Raw genomic sequence first — 20124 nt, forward strand, 5'->3', positions numbered from 1 at the left:
TGATTTCACTTGTCTTGTAAACTTACGTTGGCAGTCCGACAGTAACTTAAACTAATGTGTTAAATGTAGCATTCTGGTGCAAGATGGCCGCCGGTCCTCATGTAGCTGGGTTACCTAAACACTAGGACGAAAGGCTTCCCTGCACATGTTGAAGGAAATGTGTCAGTCCCCTTTTTCTTTCCACGTGGATCTGAAAAGCTTCTATTGCAAAGAGTCTGAAAAACTGTTGCTCTAATCTTAGCAAGAAAATCCAGACACGGGTTGGATACTGCCAACATCTTTATTTTAGACGTGTGGGGGGCTTTGTTGACTTGCACACCAAGTTTTACAGCGGGGCCACTTTTTAGGGTTTTCTGGTGCAATAGTAAACATCCTCAAATGAGGTAACAACAGCATCAACCTCCACGACACAGACTCACACTTTGAAATCTACAACCACCGTAAGCTTTACAGCATGCAATGGCCCTTAACGTTGTGAGGAACCTAAAATACCGACAACGTGATCAGTCACACGGAATGCTTCTTTGATTCCACTCGCAAACCATGTGTTAACACATACATATATATATACACTCTTCTTCTTCTTCTTCTTCTTCTTTAGATTATATATTTTTTTTAAATCGTGAACTGACTCCCTTGTGGGTAAACAACCAAGTGCGACGACACTTCTGTTTCTGTACAGTGACGGAATCTGGAAACACACGGTACCTTCCAGCACCGAAACAAGAGAACAAATCATCACAGACGAGTACGCAAAAAAAACTTTCATCACTTGTATGAGAAGACAGACATGGGCCTGAGAGGCACAGAATAAATAGGATGCTGGGTGAAGTCAGAGTCGGCCTTTTAGAGCGCTTCACTCGAACAGCATGTCTTCATCCGTCTCCTCCATCAGCATGTTGGTGGGCTCTGCGATGGGACCCAGTTTAGCCAGGCGGGCCGCAATCTCCAGTTCTGTCCTTTCCCTGAGCTGCTTCTTCTTCTCTTGGATCTTCTTCAGCCTGGCAAGAGGAGGAGGAAATGTGTTCAGTGTTATAAACACAAATAGACAGTTAGAAAGCTGGGGTTTATTAGGCTGCTAGAATAAGTCTTCACCTGTAGAACTCCTCTCGTTCTCTCTCATCCAGTTCTGTGATGATGTAGGTGAGGGTGCGATCAATGCGGGGGATAATCACTGCACATTGGGATAAAGATGAGCATTATGTACAGTCTTTGTAAATCTTTGAGGAAAAAAGGCAACCATTGTATGATAAGCGTGAATTCACCATGCTCGATAGCGTTCACACGGCGGTTGGTAATCTTGATGGCTTCATCCAGAGTGACAAAAGATGTCTACAGACAGAAAGTGGGTCATATGTGTCACAATGTCTCAATCACACTCATTTCTTTAACTGACAACAAAGACAAATGTAGTAGCATTTATTTATTTTTTAAAACATTAAATTTCCAAGTAATGAGAAAGTATTATGAAAAATCTTTACTTGCATATTAGTACTCACAATGCAGGTCCCTTTCAGAGTGTTACATTATTATATATGTTTATATGTATCATTATTATTGCTGCATTAACATGTGAGCAGCATTTTGATGTTGTTGGTTGACGTGAAGCTAAATTTTAACTGTCAATTTCACTTGAGAAGTATTAAAACTAAGCTGAATGAACCGCAGTATGTTGGTAACAGCGCCCCCTACCTGCAGGGAGGCCAACTCCACCAGCAGCTCAACAGCTCTGGCGTAGTTCCTCTTCAACCTGGAGAGCTGCTCTCCTCCTCGGGCCAGACCAGTCAGCTCATAACCTGGAAGAGAGCGGGGGTGAGAACTCCTTCATTTACTATGATATATTACATTTACATTACTCACAAGAATGTAATCTAAACATGACTTACTGTCCCCGCCTTCCTGGTAGTGTTCAAAAACTGGAAGGGTGACACCTAAATAAAGAAAAACATAGAAGTTACATGTATAATAAAGCATATAAGAACATGTCCCATCAGCAGTGATTGTTATGCTAACCTGCCACGTTGTCTTTCTTGGCTCGGACCTTCACTTGGGCTTTGTTGACATTCTGGATTATAGTTGTGCTGTGGACAGAAGTACCGATGTTACAGACGCACCTGCACTAAACATAACGAAGCCACATCACTTGATCTCTCTAGCATTCTTACGTGAAGTCTCCGGCTGTAAATTTGGCTTCGGCCAAAGAGAATGCCGCCTCTCTCATCACCTCTCCCATCTTGGTCTTAGTCTGGAGGAAAAGAGACAAGAAGTCCAGCTTATTAGAAAAAACATTCCGAGTTATTAAAGAGATTAAATGCATCCTTTAAAACTGACTTCGATAATTTTGCGGAGGATCTGACGGAAGCGCATGGAGAGGGCATCAGATTTCTTCTTCAGCAGGTTGCGGCCGGTCTGCGCTCCTTTGAGCCGAGCCTTCATGATGGTCTGAACCCTGCGAGCACAAACAAAAAAGTGTAATGTTATATTTCAATCTCACCAATTACATAACAAGTATACAGGATTCAAATATTTATGGAGATTATTCTTTGATATGGGCAAAGAAAACACTTGTCATTTCAGCAGTCTGGGTATTTTCTTGTGTTTTCTGGTAAACCACAAATATCAGGATCCCTCGTCTACATCAATAGTTCTTATTAACCCCTTCAGCCCTATCAGATGGGCTAAGGTTCAGCGTCATCATATCCCTCTCATGGCTTCATGGAATTGTTTGAAAGTGTTTGACTGCAGAGAAAACACAGCTGTATGTGAATCCATACAAGACATTGTTATCTTGGTATTGTTGTTAAGGTTTGGTCTCTTTTCGGTCCGCTTTGTGGCAGAAACTTGACTTTTTCTTGGACTCGTGCAGTTTTAATTGCTTCACACGACTGAATCAAGTCGGTGTGTCTTGTGCAGTCAGATCCTACTTGGTAAATCATTGTTGCATAACATTCATTTGATAGGCGACATACTTAAGATCATTATCACATATTGGTGATCCTATTTGTGTGTTGAGTTTCCTCCAAAACTAGAAACTATTATAAATCGATGAATATTTTTGGTTGTGTTTTTTTTATTTTTATAAAAATGTCAATTTTTGTTGGTCAATATTACCATTGAAGGATGTCATCTTGGGCTCTTGGAATTTGTAAAGGGTTTTTTAAAACTATTTTTCTCCCTATTTTCTAGACTAATTGAGAAAACAATCTGCAGATTAATCGCTAAGGAAAATACACGTTAGTTGCAGCCCTAATATATATATATATATTATCAAATCATATTTTATATTTATTCAAAGCTACTCAACATTCTTCAAGGGCACAAGCACTCCTGGTTGGAAATCACTGATCTACACTCTTTCTCACGGATATTTGCAACCACAGACTGTACAGGTCAGAAACACAGCCCATCTGTGGGATTCAAACTAAAATGTACACAAAAAAAAAAGATTTTTAAAGATCTGACATGACTGAATCAACATGTTAAAATAATAAAACCTTAAGGAAACTCCACTGATCAGTAGATACTCGAGATGCACAGTTACAGTCAATACTTTTACTGTCTAGAGGTCAGTATGTTTTAGACAGCATCTCAGACTGACAGCTCACACTGGGATGATGTTAGAAACATCACATGACAAAATACTCTTCCTCTTTTAATAAGTAACCTGGCACTGATAGAGTATGTTTGAATTACACTGCAGAACAAGATCCCTTCAAGTGAGAATAACCGAATTGTCTCTGGGAGACTGGGAAATCAACAAAACAGCAATATATGATCAGACTAAGAGGGTTAGCAACTAGCTAGCAAACAAGCTGCTTACATTCTGGAGGGGAAAACGTCGAGCCTTTCTTTTCCAGACATCTTCTCGTCCTTTGGTCGATGATTGCAGTCTTCTGTTAACTTCCTGTTCCTAAGATTAACACTAAAACGTTAGGTTGTATTCTATTTCATTCAACTATACATATAACACAGAAAAAACGTTGTTTTTCGTGCAGGATTAGACGCCTGATGGTCGTGATCTTGTCCGACTCTCCGTGATGATCAGCTGGCCTCTGGTCATGTGACTAAACCGAACGCGTTCTGCGCATGCGTCCGTCGAAAAGCCATGACGATCTTTTCCGGGTCGAGAAATTAGCACACCCATGAATGTGAGCTAGCGGGCCCGAGTTGTTCATTAAAATAATCCCTGAAGGAATTATAATCGGAAATTTAAACACGTCCAGTACAGAAAATTCAACTGTATCGTTGTGTAACCACATGAAACAGGTGAGTTTTTATTTATAAAGGGGATTTTCTTTTACCGGGGAGTGGTGGGCATACGGAGCTGCTAGCTAGCTGCTAGCCTCGACATCGGTACATGTGCCGCATGCGACTTGTGAACCGGGTTATTAGCTATGAAGCTAGCGGATAGTAAAGTAACTGTTTCGTCTTTAGATTGAATTTTCATCTCTTGGTATTGAACTCCATAACTGTTACTATTAACAGTCGCTGTTCACATGGTACGATAATTTTCTGACTTGTTTCTTTGTTAGTGTCTGAAGTAAAACAGTAAAGGGCTTCTCGTTTGTCTGCATTGCATCAGCCCATTCACAGCAGAAAATGTGAAATAAAACTCCCCGTGCCGACACTGCCAGTTCATTTAATACGACTTCATCTCCCTGTAGTTATCTGGGGGGTGTTTTCCAAGCTAAACTCGGTTATGTGACCTGATAAAGTGAGAGAAAAGTCACCCAGAAACAGAATTAACAATGTGGCATTTTAATGGTTTTAGGTAAATTATTCTAGAAGTGTTTCTATTTCTAATATTTTGCCACCTCATTTATATTATTTAGGATAGACTAAATATTACCCTGAGGTTTGACAGATCTGGGGAAAACTTAATTTTCCTACTAATTGATGATGTATGTAAGTCTAGTGACAGCTAATTAATGACTTATGAGGCTCCTTTTTATTCAACATTTTACATCCAAGTGAGTGTTATTTTAGTAATAAGCTCAGAACTAGAACATGTTCCTATATCTCTCAGTGAAATCAAATCACCATGGGTGATGTCATTGTGTAATTTGCTTTATATTGCCTGTAGATCAGTGGTTCCCAACCTTTTTATGGTTTGTTGTGACCCCTTTAAAAAAAATAAAGAAATATCTACTTTGTTTTGGCCTTGGAATAATTTGTTGAGGTTTATTCATTTATTTTACAGCTTGAAGAGGTACAAGTATGAGGTATTTCACCAGAAATGAAATTGAGAACAGAAAGAAAGTTACCATCTTGTGTAACAGCACTGTTTTTGTGTTCACTTTCGTATTGCTCATCTAGATCGAAACCGAAGCAGCAGATGCTGAAGGATCCTGACTTTTAGTTTCCAGTTTAGACCTAAAATTCCCATAATGCAATGTGATTGCATTGTTTGTTACATTGCACATCAGTTTGGCTTATTTGAAGCTAATGTACGTGCAAGATTCTTGCTGTTCGGAGTTTGTATCCTCATGATTGTTTGCACTTCTTGTATTGTGTCGCTTTGGACAAATGCGTCAGCTAAATGTAATGTTAGACACCTACCTGCCACATCTTTCAAACGCCACATGATCAGTTTGTAACACAGACTTTGTGTTAGAGTGGTCAAGTCTAAACAACGACATCAGTTAGAAAGCTCCCTCCAGAATCACAGAACTATTATATTGACATTAAACTGCTGTTCTTACAGGCCGAGTAATATGTTTTGCGATATCTAAAATAGTTGCCATGATTTGGGAACACAATGTCTGCTTCAAATGTTTTACCCCCCCCCGCCTCTCTCTGCTTCTATTCTCCCAGCGATGCCGGGGCTCAGCTGTCGATTTTACCAGCACCGGTTCCCAGAGGTGGAGGATGTTGTGATGGTGAACGTGAGGTCCATCGCCGAGATGGGCGCCTACGTCAGCCTCTTGGAGTACAACAACATCGAGGGCATGATCCTCCTGAGCGAGCTGTCCCGTCGACGTATCCGCTCCATCAACAAGCTCATCCGCATAGGCCGCAATGAGTGTGTGGTCGTCATCCGAGTAGACAAAGAGAAGGGTAAGTCCAGGCGCGAGGGTACTAACCACTAGAGGTGAAGGTCATTGGTGGTGCGTTGGATCGGGGCCTTTGTGTGGCCATTTTGGCTGCCGGTGGAATAGACATAATGTACCAACCAAAACTCGTTAACCTTGGATTGCAGCGGCCATCAGTTGTATTGTTGTGATGTTCTTTGATAAAGCCTCTGCTATAAGAGTATAGATGGGGCTGTAAGTACAGATGGCACCGATCATTATCGCTCCATTATCCATCAGACTTTATTTTTTCAACTCAAATGAATAATTATTTACTCTGAAATGTCTCGGACTGTACCGCACGTAGTTTGAAGCTTCGGCAGTGGCTCAGTCAGTAGGGGCTTGGACTGTGAGCCGTAGGGTTGCTGGTTCAAGTCACCGACCAGACCTAAAAAAAAATGGAGTGTGACTGCTACTTGGAGAGGTCTCAGTTCACCTCCTGCCCTTCCCCTGCCCTTCCCCCCTCACTCCCATTGCTCCCCGGGCGCTGTCCTATGAGCTGCCCACTGCTCCTAGTACTAGACTCCTGGGTTAAAAGCAGAGAACACATTTCACTGTGTGCTGTGTGACTATTAAAAAGAGGGTTTCATCCCTCCAAATCTTAAACATTTGATATTTGTATTCAAAATGAACGTCGAATCTATTCATTCTGTATAAAGCACATCCTGTTGATTTAACATTGTTTGTACGGACATAGTCATATGTGTGTGAGTGCATACTCTTGCACTCATACGTGTATGTTGGGATGCAGCACAGGCATGGATGTATATGTGACCAAATGTATATTTCATGTATTGCACACATTTGTATGTTTCTGTTTGGAATATATTCAGGCTGTGACAATAAGTAATTACTAAGTCTGATCCAAGTCTGAGTCTTTGATTTGTAATGATGGTTCTAAAGAGATTAGCGGGCAACTTGAGAAGCTCAAACCAGAACGTGTGAAGTGAAGTGATTCATCTTCACATTTTAAAACGTTTTTCATTGTATTGATTCGATAACAAACTATATCAGCACTGATCTTGTCAGGAACTATTAGCACTTTGACATCTTTCTCCTTCTGGATTCGGTCCTGTGAGGATATTCTGAGCGCATCATCCTGTGACCGCGTCTCTTCTCTGCTTTGTCTTCAGGATACATCGATTTATCAAAAAGAAGAGTTTCACCAGAGGAGGCCGTCAAGTGTGAAGATAAATTCACCAAATCTAAAACTGTAAGTGACTGTTACATGCATGTGTTCATCGTTGTTAATAAAAAGTGATTTGTTCATACATGCTGCGACAAACGCACCGTACGTGTCTGGATTATTAAAAGCTGCACGACCCGTTAGTCTCGTATGTACTTTCAGATGTTTTAGTCCATCTGACCTTTTTGAATCGGTGTCCTCCCCGAGCTTATGCAGTCATTTGGTTTGCAGGTGTATAGCATCCTGCGGCACGTGGCAGAGGTGCTGGAATACAGTAAGGACGAGCAGCTAGAGAGCTTCTACCAGCGCACCGCCTGGGTGTTTGATGAGAAATACAAGCGGCCAGGATACGGAGCTTACGATGTCTTCAAACAGGCTGTATCGTAAGTCATCGCGTCAGGCCTGTATGTACGTTTGTATTTGATGAGGTCAAATCCAACGGTGGATCTCTTCCCTCCACTAGAGATCCTGCCATCCTGGATTGCCTGGACCTAACAGAGGAAGAGAAGAATGTGCTGATCGACAACATCAACAGGCGACTCACTCCACAGGCCGTCAAGATCAGAGCCGGTAACGATATTCTCCCACGATGACATTTGACCTTTTCTATTTATTCTAGCCTCTCAGTTGGACTTAGAAAAACGTGACATGGTGACGATGTGACCGATGACCTTCATACATGTTCATCTTTTTCTCCCCCACCCTGCAGACATCGAAGTAGCGTGCTACGGGTATGAAGGCATTGATGCCGTGAAGGCAGCTCTGAGGGCCGGGCTGGGATGCTCCACAGAGACCATGCCCATCAAGGTAATCTCTGACGCCGAACCTGAGACCGTGCACGCTTTTTATATTGGCTGTTTACATGGAGGAGTTAGCAGTTGTGACCTGCTGCTTTACTAACACACACACGTGGCCTTCTTCTTGGCAGATCAACCTGATCGCTCCCCCTCGCTACGTGATGACAACGACCACTCTGGAGCGCACAGAGGGACTGTCTGTCCTCAACCAGGCCATGGCTGCTATCAAGGAGAAGATTGAGGAGAAGAGAGGCGTCTTTAACATCCAGATGGAGGTGAGACATTTGAGATGCGTGGATTTAATTTGAGTAATTTCTACTTTCTACTCTTCTACAACTGAGAGGCAAATACTGAACTGTTGTGCTGCTCTACATTTGTCTAAAACACACGGTCGTGTTGAGTATTGAGAAATGTTCTTAATTTTCTTCTTATTTTTCAGCCTAAGGTGGTGACGGACACGGATGAGACGGAGCTCGCCCGGCAGCTGGAGAGGCTAGAGCGGGAGAACGCCGAGGTGGACGGAGACGACGACGCCGAGGAGATGGAGGCCAAAGCGGAGGACTAGAGTCGGTCCTCGCAGGGATACTGACGGGGGGGGGGGGACATCAGAGAAGAAATGTGGACAGACCTGGCCGCAGTCACTCAGTCCAACAGATGTCAACTTTCACATTGCAAACATTAACTGGTGTTAATAGTTAATTGGCAAACGTCCCGGTTTGTTCTTTAGCAAGCGTGGTTTCAGAAGATGGTAACACTAAAAGCTGTTTTCTTATGCAGACATGGAAGGGAAGTTCAATTCCAAGTTAAACATCAGTATAGTTTCTATTTTTAAGTACACCAATTTGAATAAATAATAAGTAAAACAACAAAAGCTGTTTACAAGCAGTGGCCTTCGCTTAGCTCTTGCTTAAGAGCCCAGTGTCTTCAGTAACCACGGCGCTTCGTCTCTGGCTTGGTCACTGGATGTGATTGATTTAAAGGAGAAACGCATCGGCTCGTCTGTCAACACCGGTTAGTGGTGACTCCATGTGCTACTTCTCTTCCAGTTGAAGGGTTTTTACTGGCGAAACCTGCTCGTTTAGCTCACATGGCATCAATAAAGTTCTGGAAGTTTTGATCTTAATGTGTCTTTGTCCACTGCTATGAATGAATGAAAGGGCACCAGACCATACATGTTTACTGTTTAATCTTCCTTTGTAGTTACCATGTTGAACACTAAACATTAAGTACTACAGCACTAAGGGAGTGGTTGCAACCTGCTGTCACTCAACTGCTGGGAGAATTTAAAGGACTAACAATAAGATAATTAAATAAACTTTTAAAGCTAAACTCAAACTGCAAATATCTAAATATATAAAGTCACGTGAATAAATCTTAAATGTATCCCTACAAAAATAAGTCTTTACATTCCCTCCTATGGCATTGAAAATATTACTGTTAGTCATTTTCTCTTCTTCACAAGTCGTCACAAAGTCAGAGAAATAAGATGTAAAAGTTGCAGTTAGGTTAGAAGTCGTATCTTAAACTCAGTAAGAAAGTCTATAGTTTATCTTAATAGACGTCAGTCAGCCTGTAGCATGTAAAGCCGTAGTACAATATGCCATAAAGTTATAGTAAACTTTACTAGTACATTAAAATAATTATTGACAGATGGTCTAATGATCGATGGAGCGGGCTCAACATCCGCTCATGGCTCCCTGTGGGAGTGGAGACGAGGCGTGTGCGCTCAGCTCCACAATAAATTGACATGTAAAACAGTAATCTGCATATTTCTGTCTGCGTAGTATTCGTGGTAAAGCTACACAATGATTTAATTCTACCTGCTTAAGCGTACAACATCTTGGGACAAATATATATATTGAAAACACGCTACATAACGTAATACCTCCAAAAATGGCGATTGAGTTTTATATTTGCTGTTTATTAAGAACTATTTATTACATTTTGTCAAACCTAACTGTTCTCCATGACTAACAATCTAAATAGTGATTTGTGAAATAAACTAATGGCCGTGACAAATCAATGGTGGTTCACAAACTGTTATAAAAAAATCAATTTTATTCAAATGTTCACCAATACAAAAACAAATGGAGAGCATCTTCACAACTTGAAATCATTTTTTTCCCCGTTCTTCGCTCACTTTCCTGTAGTGGTTATGACGTGTGTGCTTTTACAGCTGCAGGGATGTCCCCATCCCAGATATATTCTGTGGGTTCAAATGACTCGGTGCTTTTTGAGATGGTCGGAGAACATGCCAACACATTTATCAGGAATGTGATCAGGAAAAATAAATCTTAATAGAAATAAATTGATAAATAACTCTGTAAAAATATCACATCCTTATTGTAGTTATTTATACTCTAAAGCCCAATTTAACCAACTTTAACCAACATTGCATTTAACTGCAAACCAGATTTTACACCCTAAAAGAAATTTGACTGCTCATAACGATCCTGCAGACGAGTGTGTTGGCATGTATACAAATAAAATTATAGGACCAATAGACATTATCTGGCAACGCAACAATGGTCCGACCTGTCAGCAGTTTCCTCAGAATTATTTCACCATAATCAAATAATGACGTACTGTATTTACACAAAAGCACACCGACACGGTCAGCACCTGCAAACAGAGAGAGGGGGGGGGGGGGGGGGAACCCAGAATGACCTGAACAACTGGTGCAAATGTGAGAACGAGCAGAATCTGCAGTTACAGTCTGTACTGTATGGACACGTCGCTTTGTTTGGGGTGACAATTGCGCTACACTATTGTACACAATGTATGAATTAAAAAAACAAAACAAAAAAACGGTTGATCTTCATTCAGTGGTTTTGCTCATTTCGCCAGTCCGATCTTCTTCGCTTCGGTTTCATAAATGAGTAACCTCCACATCTTCACGATAAAGACTTCCGCTTCTTCATCAAGAACCTACACAGCAGGAGACAGAAGGAACGAGTTACACACGGGACCGTCGCTGCATCTTCAATATCAATATCTAATAAGGAATAAAAAAAATACAGCAAAAATAAAGACGATAGTAAACATTTTAGAAGACATCCATTTTCACACACACACACACACACACACACACACACACACACACACACACACACACCCGACTGCTACTTGACATTAACATATTCAACATGAACATTAAAATTTAAAAAGAAGGCAGCAAACAGTGTGAGGGGCTCCCTCATCCGTTACTCACCATAGCAACATCATCCAAGATACTCTGTGGCATACTGTGAGCCATCACCTGGGGAAGACAAAAACATCAGGATCACTCCACGTTTCACTTCCCCTCCAAGTGTGTGACTGAAGTCAACTGCACTGACGTCACATGATAAATACCTTGGTGCAGACAAAGTCCACTAACGTCGCCTCTTCCTCTCCAATATACTCGATAATCTTCTTATTGATCCAGGGCCGAACACGTCGTTCCATTAACGTCTAAACAGAACAAGAGAAGAAGACAGGTTTTGTTTCACAAGCGGTGAGTAACCACTCAGGTGAATACTCTCATCATGGTCTTTATTAAACCACGTCACTGTGCAGCTTCTCCTAAAGTCCTCACTTTGTAAAAGACAACAAGCCTCATTCACCAAATGTTCTTATGAAGACGTTTACCTCCGCAGCTTTCACAGAGTCTCTGATGTTTTCTTATTTAGGATTTGTTCTTAGGTAAGAACAGAGTCGACGTACACTGGAGAGCAAACTGACTGCAATAATATTTAGATCATTTATAGTATTCTATCATTTTAAAGAAGCAACATAGGAAGATATATGTGAATGAAGCCCGATGTTCTTTGTTAACGACACATTCTCCTTCTCTCCTCACCGTGTCGACCATGGACCAGTCCAGCGGGTAGGAGAACAGCTCAGGCTTTGCTGTGGGAATCTTTTCTATCAGGGTCTTGATGTGTTTACGTTTCTCCTCGGTGTTGGGCCCCTTTATGCTGGAGAGCCCGGCCCCGTCCACCCCGAGGCTCTTGTCATCGTCGTAATCCAGGGGCACCAGCTTCCTCTTGCGAGGTTGTTCGTCAGTCTCTTCATCATCAAACTTGTCGAAGACGCTGTCCACGGGCAGCTTCTTTCGCTTACCTGCATTGGGTTGACTGGGGCTTCCTGAGGCACCTGCAGAGGACAAGGAGCTTCATGAGTTACATTCGGACAGTCTGTGACATGTGTTGCTAAATCTGCCTCGTCTTCCTCTTCAGTTAGTGATTTCCTACATTATCCAAACTCAATTTAAATCTTTGTGCTCCACCAGCTTATGATAAAAGATATACCGGCTGTGTGCGAGCGCTGTGCCGTGTGCCTGTCCACGTGACAGTGAGGGCACATTTCTTTTAGACTTACCCAGTTTGAGACTGAGGCCGATCTTTGGCCGGTGCTCCTCCTGCGGGAGAGCCTCCGGGGGCGAGTTCTCGTGGGGGATGATGATGCCGCAGGGCGACTCGTCCCCGGGTGTGTTGGGGGACGCGTTGCCACTGGCCGACGACACTGAGGGCGCTGCTGTGATCGGCCGCATCGTGGGCTTCAAGCACGGTTTTGCATCAGGGTTATCTTCGTCATTTTCATAATCATCTTCCTCCCCCACCTCGCCCTCGTCGTCTGAGGGGGCGGGCCGTGCGCAGGGTTCTGGTCTTTCCTGTTCATGTCGGCGGTCCCGCTGGTCTCGTGAACTCTTGTGGCGTTCACGTTCCTCTTCGGGCTCGGGCTCTGGGATGATGGGAGGTCGTCTCAGACGCTCCTCCTCTTCCTCCTCCATCTGGTCCAATAAGAGGCAGAAGATTAACACACAATCAGTATTTTACAGAAAAGAAGGTCAACAGACAATGAAAGCTTGACAGCACAGATGTGCAGAGATGCAGAGAGACTCGGATGATAAAGTGACCTTCACAAACACAACACAGCATGCTCACTCACTACACACACACAAAGGAAAACACACACACACATAATTATTAAGGACAAGCATACCCTGCGTAGCTCTGCGTCTGGGTCTGGATGTCCCTCGTCTAACAGCCTCTGTCTGATCTCCTCCAGCTCCTCCTTCTCTCTCTTCCTGTCACGCTCGTCCGCCTCCATCTCCTTCTCTCGGTCTCTGAGACGCTTCTGCAGCGCACTGCCCCTAGGGGTCACATCAGAAATAACAGCCTTCAGAACAATAGCCATAGCTGCAGTATTGCTTCTGCTACTACAAGTCAGATCTGGGTCACACGGCATCTGCTGAGACTTTTCACCGTTGCCACATGTTTAGGCGCCAAATGGCTCAGATCGGTCATTAGTCGGCACATGTTTTATTAAAAGTCAACCGTTCTGACATTTTTCAGAATCACACATCTGCAAATGCAAGGTATTTAAGGCTGCATTTCAGATGTAAATCATATTTACAGTGGCACGTGTGCTTTTTTATTATTTATTGACATTCTACTTCGCCTAGGTAACTTATTTTTCCACGTTGCTCACCTGTAGTACTTGGGGTCGTCTCTGTCATCATCATAGTCTTCAAGAAACTCTTTCAACCGTTTGCCCTCTTTCACCTGAAGACATACAAGACCACGCTATTTCTTCAGGATAATAAATCCACTCATATTTTATTGTCTAAAGCTGCATCTTGGCAACACCATAACATCTGCACATTATCATAAACGATGTGTAATTAACGAAGATAAAACAGGGTAATATTCTGGTTTGTTAAATGAGGACAATGCGTATCCACAGTGATACAGTTGGACACCTCTACGATATCATCAGTGGTCATTCCATGTGGTCTCACCATTTCTCGTCTGCGCTCATCTTCCCTCTCGGCCTCCTTGGCGTAATCCCGCGCCTTCTTCCTCTCCCTGAGCTCCCAGTTTTTTAGTCGCTGTCGTCACAACAGTAACAGGTAAGCCACAATAGAATACAATCATGTACCATCACATCAACGGAAAGGCGTCATACACACGTTGTTATTTTAAAGAAGTGCTCTGGCGTAAAAAATAAAACTCAAATTTTATTTTTTATATATTAGACGTTTAGAAATGTAGGATCGAGGACGAGCCTAGGTAACCTTCCAGCCTTCCCTACCTCCTGATAGGCTGCTTCCTTATCTCGGAGTTTCCTCTCCAGCTTCCTGCGTTCATACGCCTCCTCTTCATCTTCTTGGTCTCGTTTCTTGTCTCTGTCTCGGTCTCGACTGACCTCCCTGCAAAAACAAAAAAAAGTTAAGTATATATTATCCTCGAATTTTAAACTGGAGCCAATATACATAAGAGTTAAGTTGGAGGAGACACGGGAAGATGCATGGTCTATATACGCCCACATGGTCCTGAGAAGAGGTTTAATCAATCATGTGTGTGTGTGTGTGTGTGTGTGTGTGTGTGTGTGTGTGTGTGTGTGTGTGTGTGTGTGTGTGTGTGTGTAGGGGCTATGAACAGCTTAGAGGTTTAAACATAAACCTCTATATACTCTACAACTTTGGACTAATTGTCAATTCAAACACTTCAGACTTGCTGTTAATCAGTTCTTCTCTCAGCTCTGATGTACTTGATTGAAATCAGTGACATGGTTTCTTCCTTCACCTGGATCGGCTGCGTTCGGGGCTCCTGTCGCGGTTTCTCTCCGGCTCCCATTCTCTCTCGCGCTCTCGCTCTCGTTCTCTTTCTCTGGGCCTACGGTCGCGGTCTTTGTCTCGGTCTCTCTCCCGCTCTCGCTCCTTTTCCCTCTCCCTTTCCCTCTCTCGTTCCTTCTCCCTCTCGCGCTCCCGTCGCTCTCTTTCCCGCTCTCGCTCTTTTTCACGATCCCTCCGGTCCCGCTCAAACTCCAGCCGCTCCTTCTCCCTCTTGTCCTTCTCTTCTTCTAGTTTCTGCAGAGCAAAACACAGACTGGTTCAGCCGATGCCACACAAGATCCAGTGAGTCTTTGCAGTCAATGTTCTACTGTGCGCAGATCAAGCGGTTTCCAGACTTTGAAAAGGTTTCAAACAGGAACATGCCCTATATGCTAGTCAGTGCAAAGCTTGTAAGGAATCCTAACTGGGAAAACCTGGAAGGATCAAAAAGCTCTCCCTCACAGAGAGACAGCTTCATCATTCATCTAAAGCAATAGTGTGCTTTGCTGCTTCAAACTTCCAGTATAAACTACAGTTTAGCAAGAATGGAACTGGAAACCACTTTAATGGTCAAAAGGATCTGTGGAACGTGTTCAACTTGAAGCATTCATAACGAAAAAGGCGCTGCAAAAGACAATGCTTTTTCTCTCCTTAAGATTCCTCCGCTCAGAACAAGGAAAACAAAAACAGAAAAACAGGCGTCAGTCGTTTGGTGAACTAGTTGTTTGTGACTTACAGGTGTTGAACTATGGATTCAGCCCTTCGCTGCCCCTACAAGCCTTTAAAGTTAGGCCTGGGAGGAAAGCAGGTAACATGGTATACAAGGGAAAAACGTTATGGGATTCTGTCTTGCTTAAGCATCATTATCATCAAGAACAACCTTTACTTCAATGGGTAATCAAGAAATGAACATAATGAACATCAGTTACATTTCTGCCAAGATAAATGAAATTGTAGAAGCGGTCTTACCCCTGCAGAAGTCTTCAGCAGATCGTCACGACTTATTACAATCAAACACACACACACGCATCCAAATTTATGGGCATTACACACAAGGCTTTGAGTGTAATGTGTTTATAGTTAAAAACACAATCTGACACGGAATGAGAGTACTGAATACAAAGAAACTAAATACTAAGATCGGAGTACATCCATTACCTTAAGGGCACTTATTATACAGAGTAATGTAGAGTAAGTGCAACAGTAAAGTTACTACACCAGTCATACGCAGCCACAGGCAGTCAGCTGGTCTTCAGCAAGAAACACAGACTAATCTAAAAGCCTTGGGTGTAATGCATCTCAAGAGAAGGAAACTTATGACACAAGAAAGTAGATGTGAGACATTAGCAATTATTTTAGAACTTTATCAGCTCAGGTTAAGTATTGTTACTTATGTGCCTTGACTCAAGCAAAAATCATGTCAGATGTTCCATTTTGCATTCGTTTTGTGTCTTTTTACTTACCTCTGTAGAGTGTCTACCAGGGCGTGTTACATAAATACTTGACCCAAAATTATTTTATTATTATTTTAGCTATCAGCAGCTAACAGTCTTTAATTGTATGCATTATTGTCTGTAGTAGTGTATTTTTACAGCAGCTAATTTAGCTTTTCTTTTCCCGATATTCTTAAAAGCCAGAGCAATACAACGGAAAAGAGGAAAAATAAGCAGTACTGGTATTTGTCTTCAAAATATGTTTTTGTTTCCGATACAACATTGTCAACTCCTGGCGGTGTTTAAGTTGTTGCTTTCTCTTAGACAAAGCAAACATGGACTGTGTACTTGAGTACAAAGTACAGTTTAGAAATAGATACAAGAACTCACTGATCTATTTTGCGGAAAAGAAGAGAAAAAGGCAGAGAGTAAGACACAGAGGAGGAGCAGAGAAGTCACACAATACCACACACAGAGAGCACGTACCTCGTCAGTCTTCAGATCAGCGTGCTGCTGTGGAGAGGGCGCCCCCCCACACTAGCATTATAAAAGCTACAGCCAAAGTCACTGCAGTGGTTATTGACAAGAGTCCTTGTGCTTCAACATGAACACTATTAAGACAGACCATCATTTACGGAGGACTCGCACAGGTTCACCGACTCAAGCTTTCGGGGCAGCACAAATAATGTCACAAAATGAAGGTCAAAAGGCCGGGAGGAGCTTTTGTGTTCTCAAATGTTTTGCTCAATAAAGAGCAACATAAGCCCTGACCAACACACACAAAAGTGCAGTACAGTTGCCCCTATGCAAGTCCTCAAGAGGGGGACGCCCAGTATATGTATATAGTAAATAAAGGCTGATACTTACATCCTATCCTCGCAACTTTTTCCAAAGCTCTGAGATTCATCTTGCTTTAGTCACCATATGATCACTATCATAATGGTGGGGTTTAATGAATAGATTAGCTTTTAAGTAACTTTACATCGTCTCCATGCATTTTTGTGTGATGAATGAAGAATGGATCTATAATAGTCACACCTATAGTTTCACTACTTTGGTCACAGGTGTCAAATCAAGCCTGAGAAAGGTGACAAAAACACTAGCTGTCTGCCTACTTGTGGTGTTTGAACAATGAACATGAAACATTTTATATAATGTGGGGCAAATTAAGATGTTTGGTGGTATAAATTTTAAGCACTGCCAATTTGTAGCGAAGTATGCATGTTAATGAGATCAAGAAAAGCTTGGTAAATGTGTCGACTAAATGTGCAAGCTCTAGGAGTGAACTGTGTGAGCAGCTGCTGTCCAAAACCTGTAATTTCAACTACAAGATCAAAGGAGCCACTTTACCTTGTGAGTGTCTCGAAATTTACTAATTTCTCTGGAAATCAGGTCCCTCTTGTCGTCCTCCATATCAATAGTGTTAAGGTCGTCCTAAAGAAAAAAGAACGGCAATGAAAGTCAGTTAACACTTTCACATTTTAAGTTTCAAGAGGAAGTCAGAAAAAGAATAAAGTTGGTATACCTCTTCTTTTTTCTCCTTTTTTCTCTTTCGCCGCTGGGAGTCCTCATCCTGTGAAGGCGCGTTGAGTTCGGCAGCATATTCCCGCATCAATCCATCGATAGCACCTTTGATAATCTGATCCTTCTTCTTTGTCTCCTCATCTAGAACATCTTCCTCATCCTCTGCTGCATCTTCAGGGATCATATTCTGCCAGTACAGAAAACATCCTAGTTCAGTTTCATTGCAATAAATTATCTTTGTATTATTTTATTATTCTTAACCAATCTGAGATGAAGGCAGCGATTCAGAGATCTGGGACAAGGCTAAATCAATTCCTGAGGCAATGAATGCAGGCACACTGATAGAACTAATGACCAGTAATTCCCTAAAACTGAATTTTACCCCATTTACAGTCTTTTTCTTGGCCTTCCACTCGTCCAGCTGAGCTTTAGTCTTGGCATCCACCTTCACCAACAGACTTTTGTCTCCAATCTGCAGGTCATGAAGCAGCCGCAGTGATCGCAATGTGGACTCTGGCTCCTTGTACTCACAAAACCCAAAAGCTGCAACAGATAATTTAATGGAAATAGACATGACGACAAGTAAATCTTAGTTGATGGGACAACAAATACAAATTAATGGAGTCATTTCAGGTTAGTTTTACGTGAATCATCTTGTGAATTTAGAGCTGATCACACAAGTTAGCCATGAATCAAAGTATTTCCTGACCTAATGAAGCTTGATGTGTGTATTGTGAATTACCTTGAAGCTTGCCAGAGGCTCCTTGGACTCTCTTCCAGCTTAGAACAATTCCACATTTCTGTAACACAAGCGCAAAAGGTTAGAAGAGTTCACTACTCAGGTAGAGTTAAATATATGTACAAAATAAGTAAAAATGTCAAAGCATAGAATTCATTTTCATAATCAAAATCCATGACATTAATATATGTGGCATCAGTTTTGCAAAAAGAGTATTTGATATTTGATTTGTGTTGTGATCTGTAAGATAACTACATCGATTAGAAACTAAACATGGAAGTGGATCCTTGAAAAAAGAATAATAGAATAAAATGGATGCAATTTCGATGCCAAGAAGACAATTATTTTTGGAATACATAAATATTCCACAACTGTGCGACATGAGTAAATGTCATATTTGCAAATCCTGTCCTGTTACTTACCGCGAGCAGCTGTCTGATCAGCATGTCTGAAGCTTTCTCTGATATGTTCCCCACAAACACTGTAGTAGTGGGGCCGCTGTTCTCATTGTTGTCTTTGAGTCGAAGTATTTCCTTTTTATGGATTGGAGGTTTACTGATCACTTGCACAGAAGGCATCATTACTGTAGAAGGGGTCATGATGCCCAAGTGAACTGGGATCATTGGAGCTCCTGCAACAGCCAAAGAAACCATACACATCAACTAGAGACAAAGCAGTCTGTATTAAATAATTTGCTCAAAAAGGTAGCTGCTTCATATAGAGTATTGTAACTTCCAACACTGGCTGCTAGTGTTCCTTCAATAAACAGTACGTTTATATAAGTATATGGTGGGACGGGTGTTTGCTTACCTGTGGCGAAGCCAGCAAACTGAGGGGGCATCCCAGGAGGGGGCAACAGCGGCCGGTTTAAATGAGGGGGGAAGGACATTCTGGGTGTGAGCTGGACCAACCTGATGAAGGAACAATGATGCCCATTAGCAATCTATCTAACAATGTGTTCACACTTGGTTGAAGTCCTCCAAACAATGTAAATTCAACAGTGTAAATACAGTTCAAACATGTGCGTGTTAATTTATTGCTTTAAGTTGAAAGGACACTGTAGAAAAAACACTGCCATGCTGTATCGGGGGTTTGAAAAACAAATCGGACATCGATTTTTGACTTGCTATCCAACTGTAACGCTACTAGTAGTAACGTTACTTGAAGTTAGCTTTGCTCAGTGGAGTATCGTTCGCTAACTTAATATTATTAAGCCCCACATTTGGTGTATTATTACTTTATTTTATTGTGCCACATTATGTTGTAGCTAAATAACTCAAACCCAATTTAAGATCCAAGACAACTAACAGTTTAGCTAGTTAGCTAAAGCTAGCAATAAGCACGCTACCGTACCCGGCACAACTAAATTAGGCTAAGCTAACATTAGCCCTAGCTGGTGTTACCTAAAAAGAAAAACTCACTTCCAATATATGTTCAAAATTAAAGTGTAAATGTCCATATATACATACCCAGAATTAGGTGGCGTACAGAGGGATAGAAACAGCTTTCTGAAGGTTATTAATTATGAAAATCTTTTGTTACGTCCCGAATGTTGGATTAGCACGCTGGCTAGTCACGGGCCTTCAAAAACATCTACGCAGGCGCTGTACGTACCAGACTACAAGCGCGCTTGTTTTGGATATCGGGACGTCCCCGCAGGACGGAACAGGAAAATACTACTCATACAGTCCATGCACATTGTACTGGTAGAGATACCACTACTAGTAGCAGTACTACTAATAGTAATAATAATAAACATTTATTTTTCTCATT

At 42.0% G+C, this 20124-nt stretch overlaps 3 protein-coding genes across 4 annotated transcripts; 1 reads left to right on the forward strand and 2 right to left on the reverse strand.

Moving 5' to 3' along the window:
* Positions 1-261: 261 nt before the first annotated feature.
* Positions 262-4074, reverse strand: atp6v1d (ATPase H+ transporting V1 subunit D). Its single transcript, XM_029425531.1, has 9 exons — positions 3821-4074; positions 2332-2449; positions 2166-2245; positions 2014-2081; positions 1887-1931; positions 1693-1796; positions 1266-1332; positions 1096-1174; positions 262-1001 (listed from the first exon to the last, which is right to left on the reverse strand). Exons 1-9 carry the CDS (start codon positions 3859-3861, stop codon positions 857-859), a joined length of 747 nt encoding a protein of 248 aa, XP_029281391.1. The 5' UTR covers positions 3862-4074; the 3' UTR covers positions 262-856.
* Positions 4075-4086: 12 nt separating this feature from the next.
* Positions 4087-9177, forward strand: eif2s1b (eukaryotic translation initiation factor 2, subunit 1 alpha b). Its single transcript, XM_029425530.1, has 8 exons — positions 4087-4266; positions 5815-6057; positions 7205-7284; positions 7489-7640; positions 7721-7827; positions 7967-8064; positions 8186-8329; positions 8494-9177. Exons 2-8 carry the CDS (start codon positions 5817-5819, stop codon positions 8617-8619), a joined length of 948 nt encoding a protein of 315 aa, XP_029281390.1. The 5' UTR covers positions 4087-4266; positions 5815-5816; the 3' UTR covers positions 8620-9177.
* A 915-nt stretch (positions 9178-10092) lies between these two features.
* rbm25b (RNA binding motif protein 25b) lies at positions 10093-20033 on the reverse strand. Of its 2 annotated transcripts, none has more exons than XM_029425524.1 (17): positions 19821-20033; positions 19162-19262; positions 18774-18982; positions 18355-18412; positions 18004-18155; positions 17614-17799; positions 17439-17522; positions 14627-14910; positions 14133-14250; positions 13840-13929; positions 13530-13603; positions 13041-13191; positions 12417-12828; positions 11896-12191; positions 11409-11507; positions 11266-11313; positions 10093-10982 (listed from the first exon to the last, which is right to left on the reverse strand). In XM_029425524.1, exons 2-17 carry the CDS (start codon positions 19238-19240, stop codon positions 10890-10892), a joined length of 2433 nt encoding a protein of 810 aa, XP_029281384.1. In that variant the 5' UTR covers positions 19241-19262; positions 19821-20033; the 3' UTR covers positions 10093-10889. The 2 variants fall into 2 exon arrangements, with proteins under 2 accessions (XP_029281384.1, XP_029281382.1); XM_029425522.1 differs by having other exon boundaries at positions 17995-18155; positions 19821-20029.
* Positions 20034-20124: the final 91 nt, after the last annotated feature.

This window comes from Cottoperca gobio, chromosome 24 (genome assembly GCF_900634415.1).
Source record: "Cottoperca gobio chromosome 24, fCotGob3.1, whole genome shotgun sequence".
In the NCBI taxonomy this organism is placed as follows: Eukaryota; Metazoa; Chordata; class Actinopteri; order Perciformes; family Bovichtidae; genus Cottoperca; species Cottoperca gobio.

Bases quoted from the DNA above. Each gene is read 5' to 3' on its own strand.
- atp6v1d (XM_029425531.1), bottom strand. From the start codon at position 3,861: ATGTCTGGAAAAGAAAGGCTCGACGTTTTCCCCTCCAGAAT. The intron at 2,082-2,165 runs GTAAGAATGCTA...TTCTGTCCACAG, and splicing joins TTTACAGCCGGAGACTTCAC to CACAACTATAATCCAGAATG. The intron at 1,333-1,692 runs GTAGGGGGCGCT...TTCTGTCTGTAG, and splicing joins TGGAGTTGGCCTCCCTGCAG to ACATCTTTTGTCACTCTGGA.
- eif2s1b (XM_029425530.1), top strand. From the start codon at position 5,817: ATGCCGGGGCTCAGCTGTCGATTTTACCAGCACCGGTTCCCAGAGGTG. The intron at 6,058-7,204 runs GTAAGTCCAGGC...CTTTGTCTTCAG, and splicing joins CCGAGTAGACAAAGAGAAGG to GATACATCGATTTATCAAAA. The intron at 8,330-8,493 runs GTGAGACATTTG...CTTATTTTTCAG, and splicing joins TCTTTAACATCCAGATGGAG to CCTAAGGTGGTGACGGACAC.
- rbm25b (XM_029425522.1), bottom strand. From the start codon at position 19,240: ATGTCCTTCCCCCCTCATTTAAACCGGCCGCTGTTGCCCCCTCCTGGG. The intron at 14,911-17,438 runs GTAAAGTGGCTC...TTTGCTCTGCAG, and splicing joins AATTTCGAGACACTCACAAG to AAACTAGAAGAAGAGAAGGA. The intron at 12,192-12,416 runs GTAAGTCTAAAA...TGTCCTCTGCAG, and splicing joins CGGCCTCAGTCTCAAACTGG to GTGCCTCAGGAAGCCCCAGT.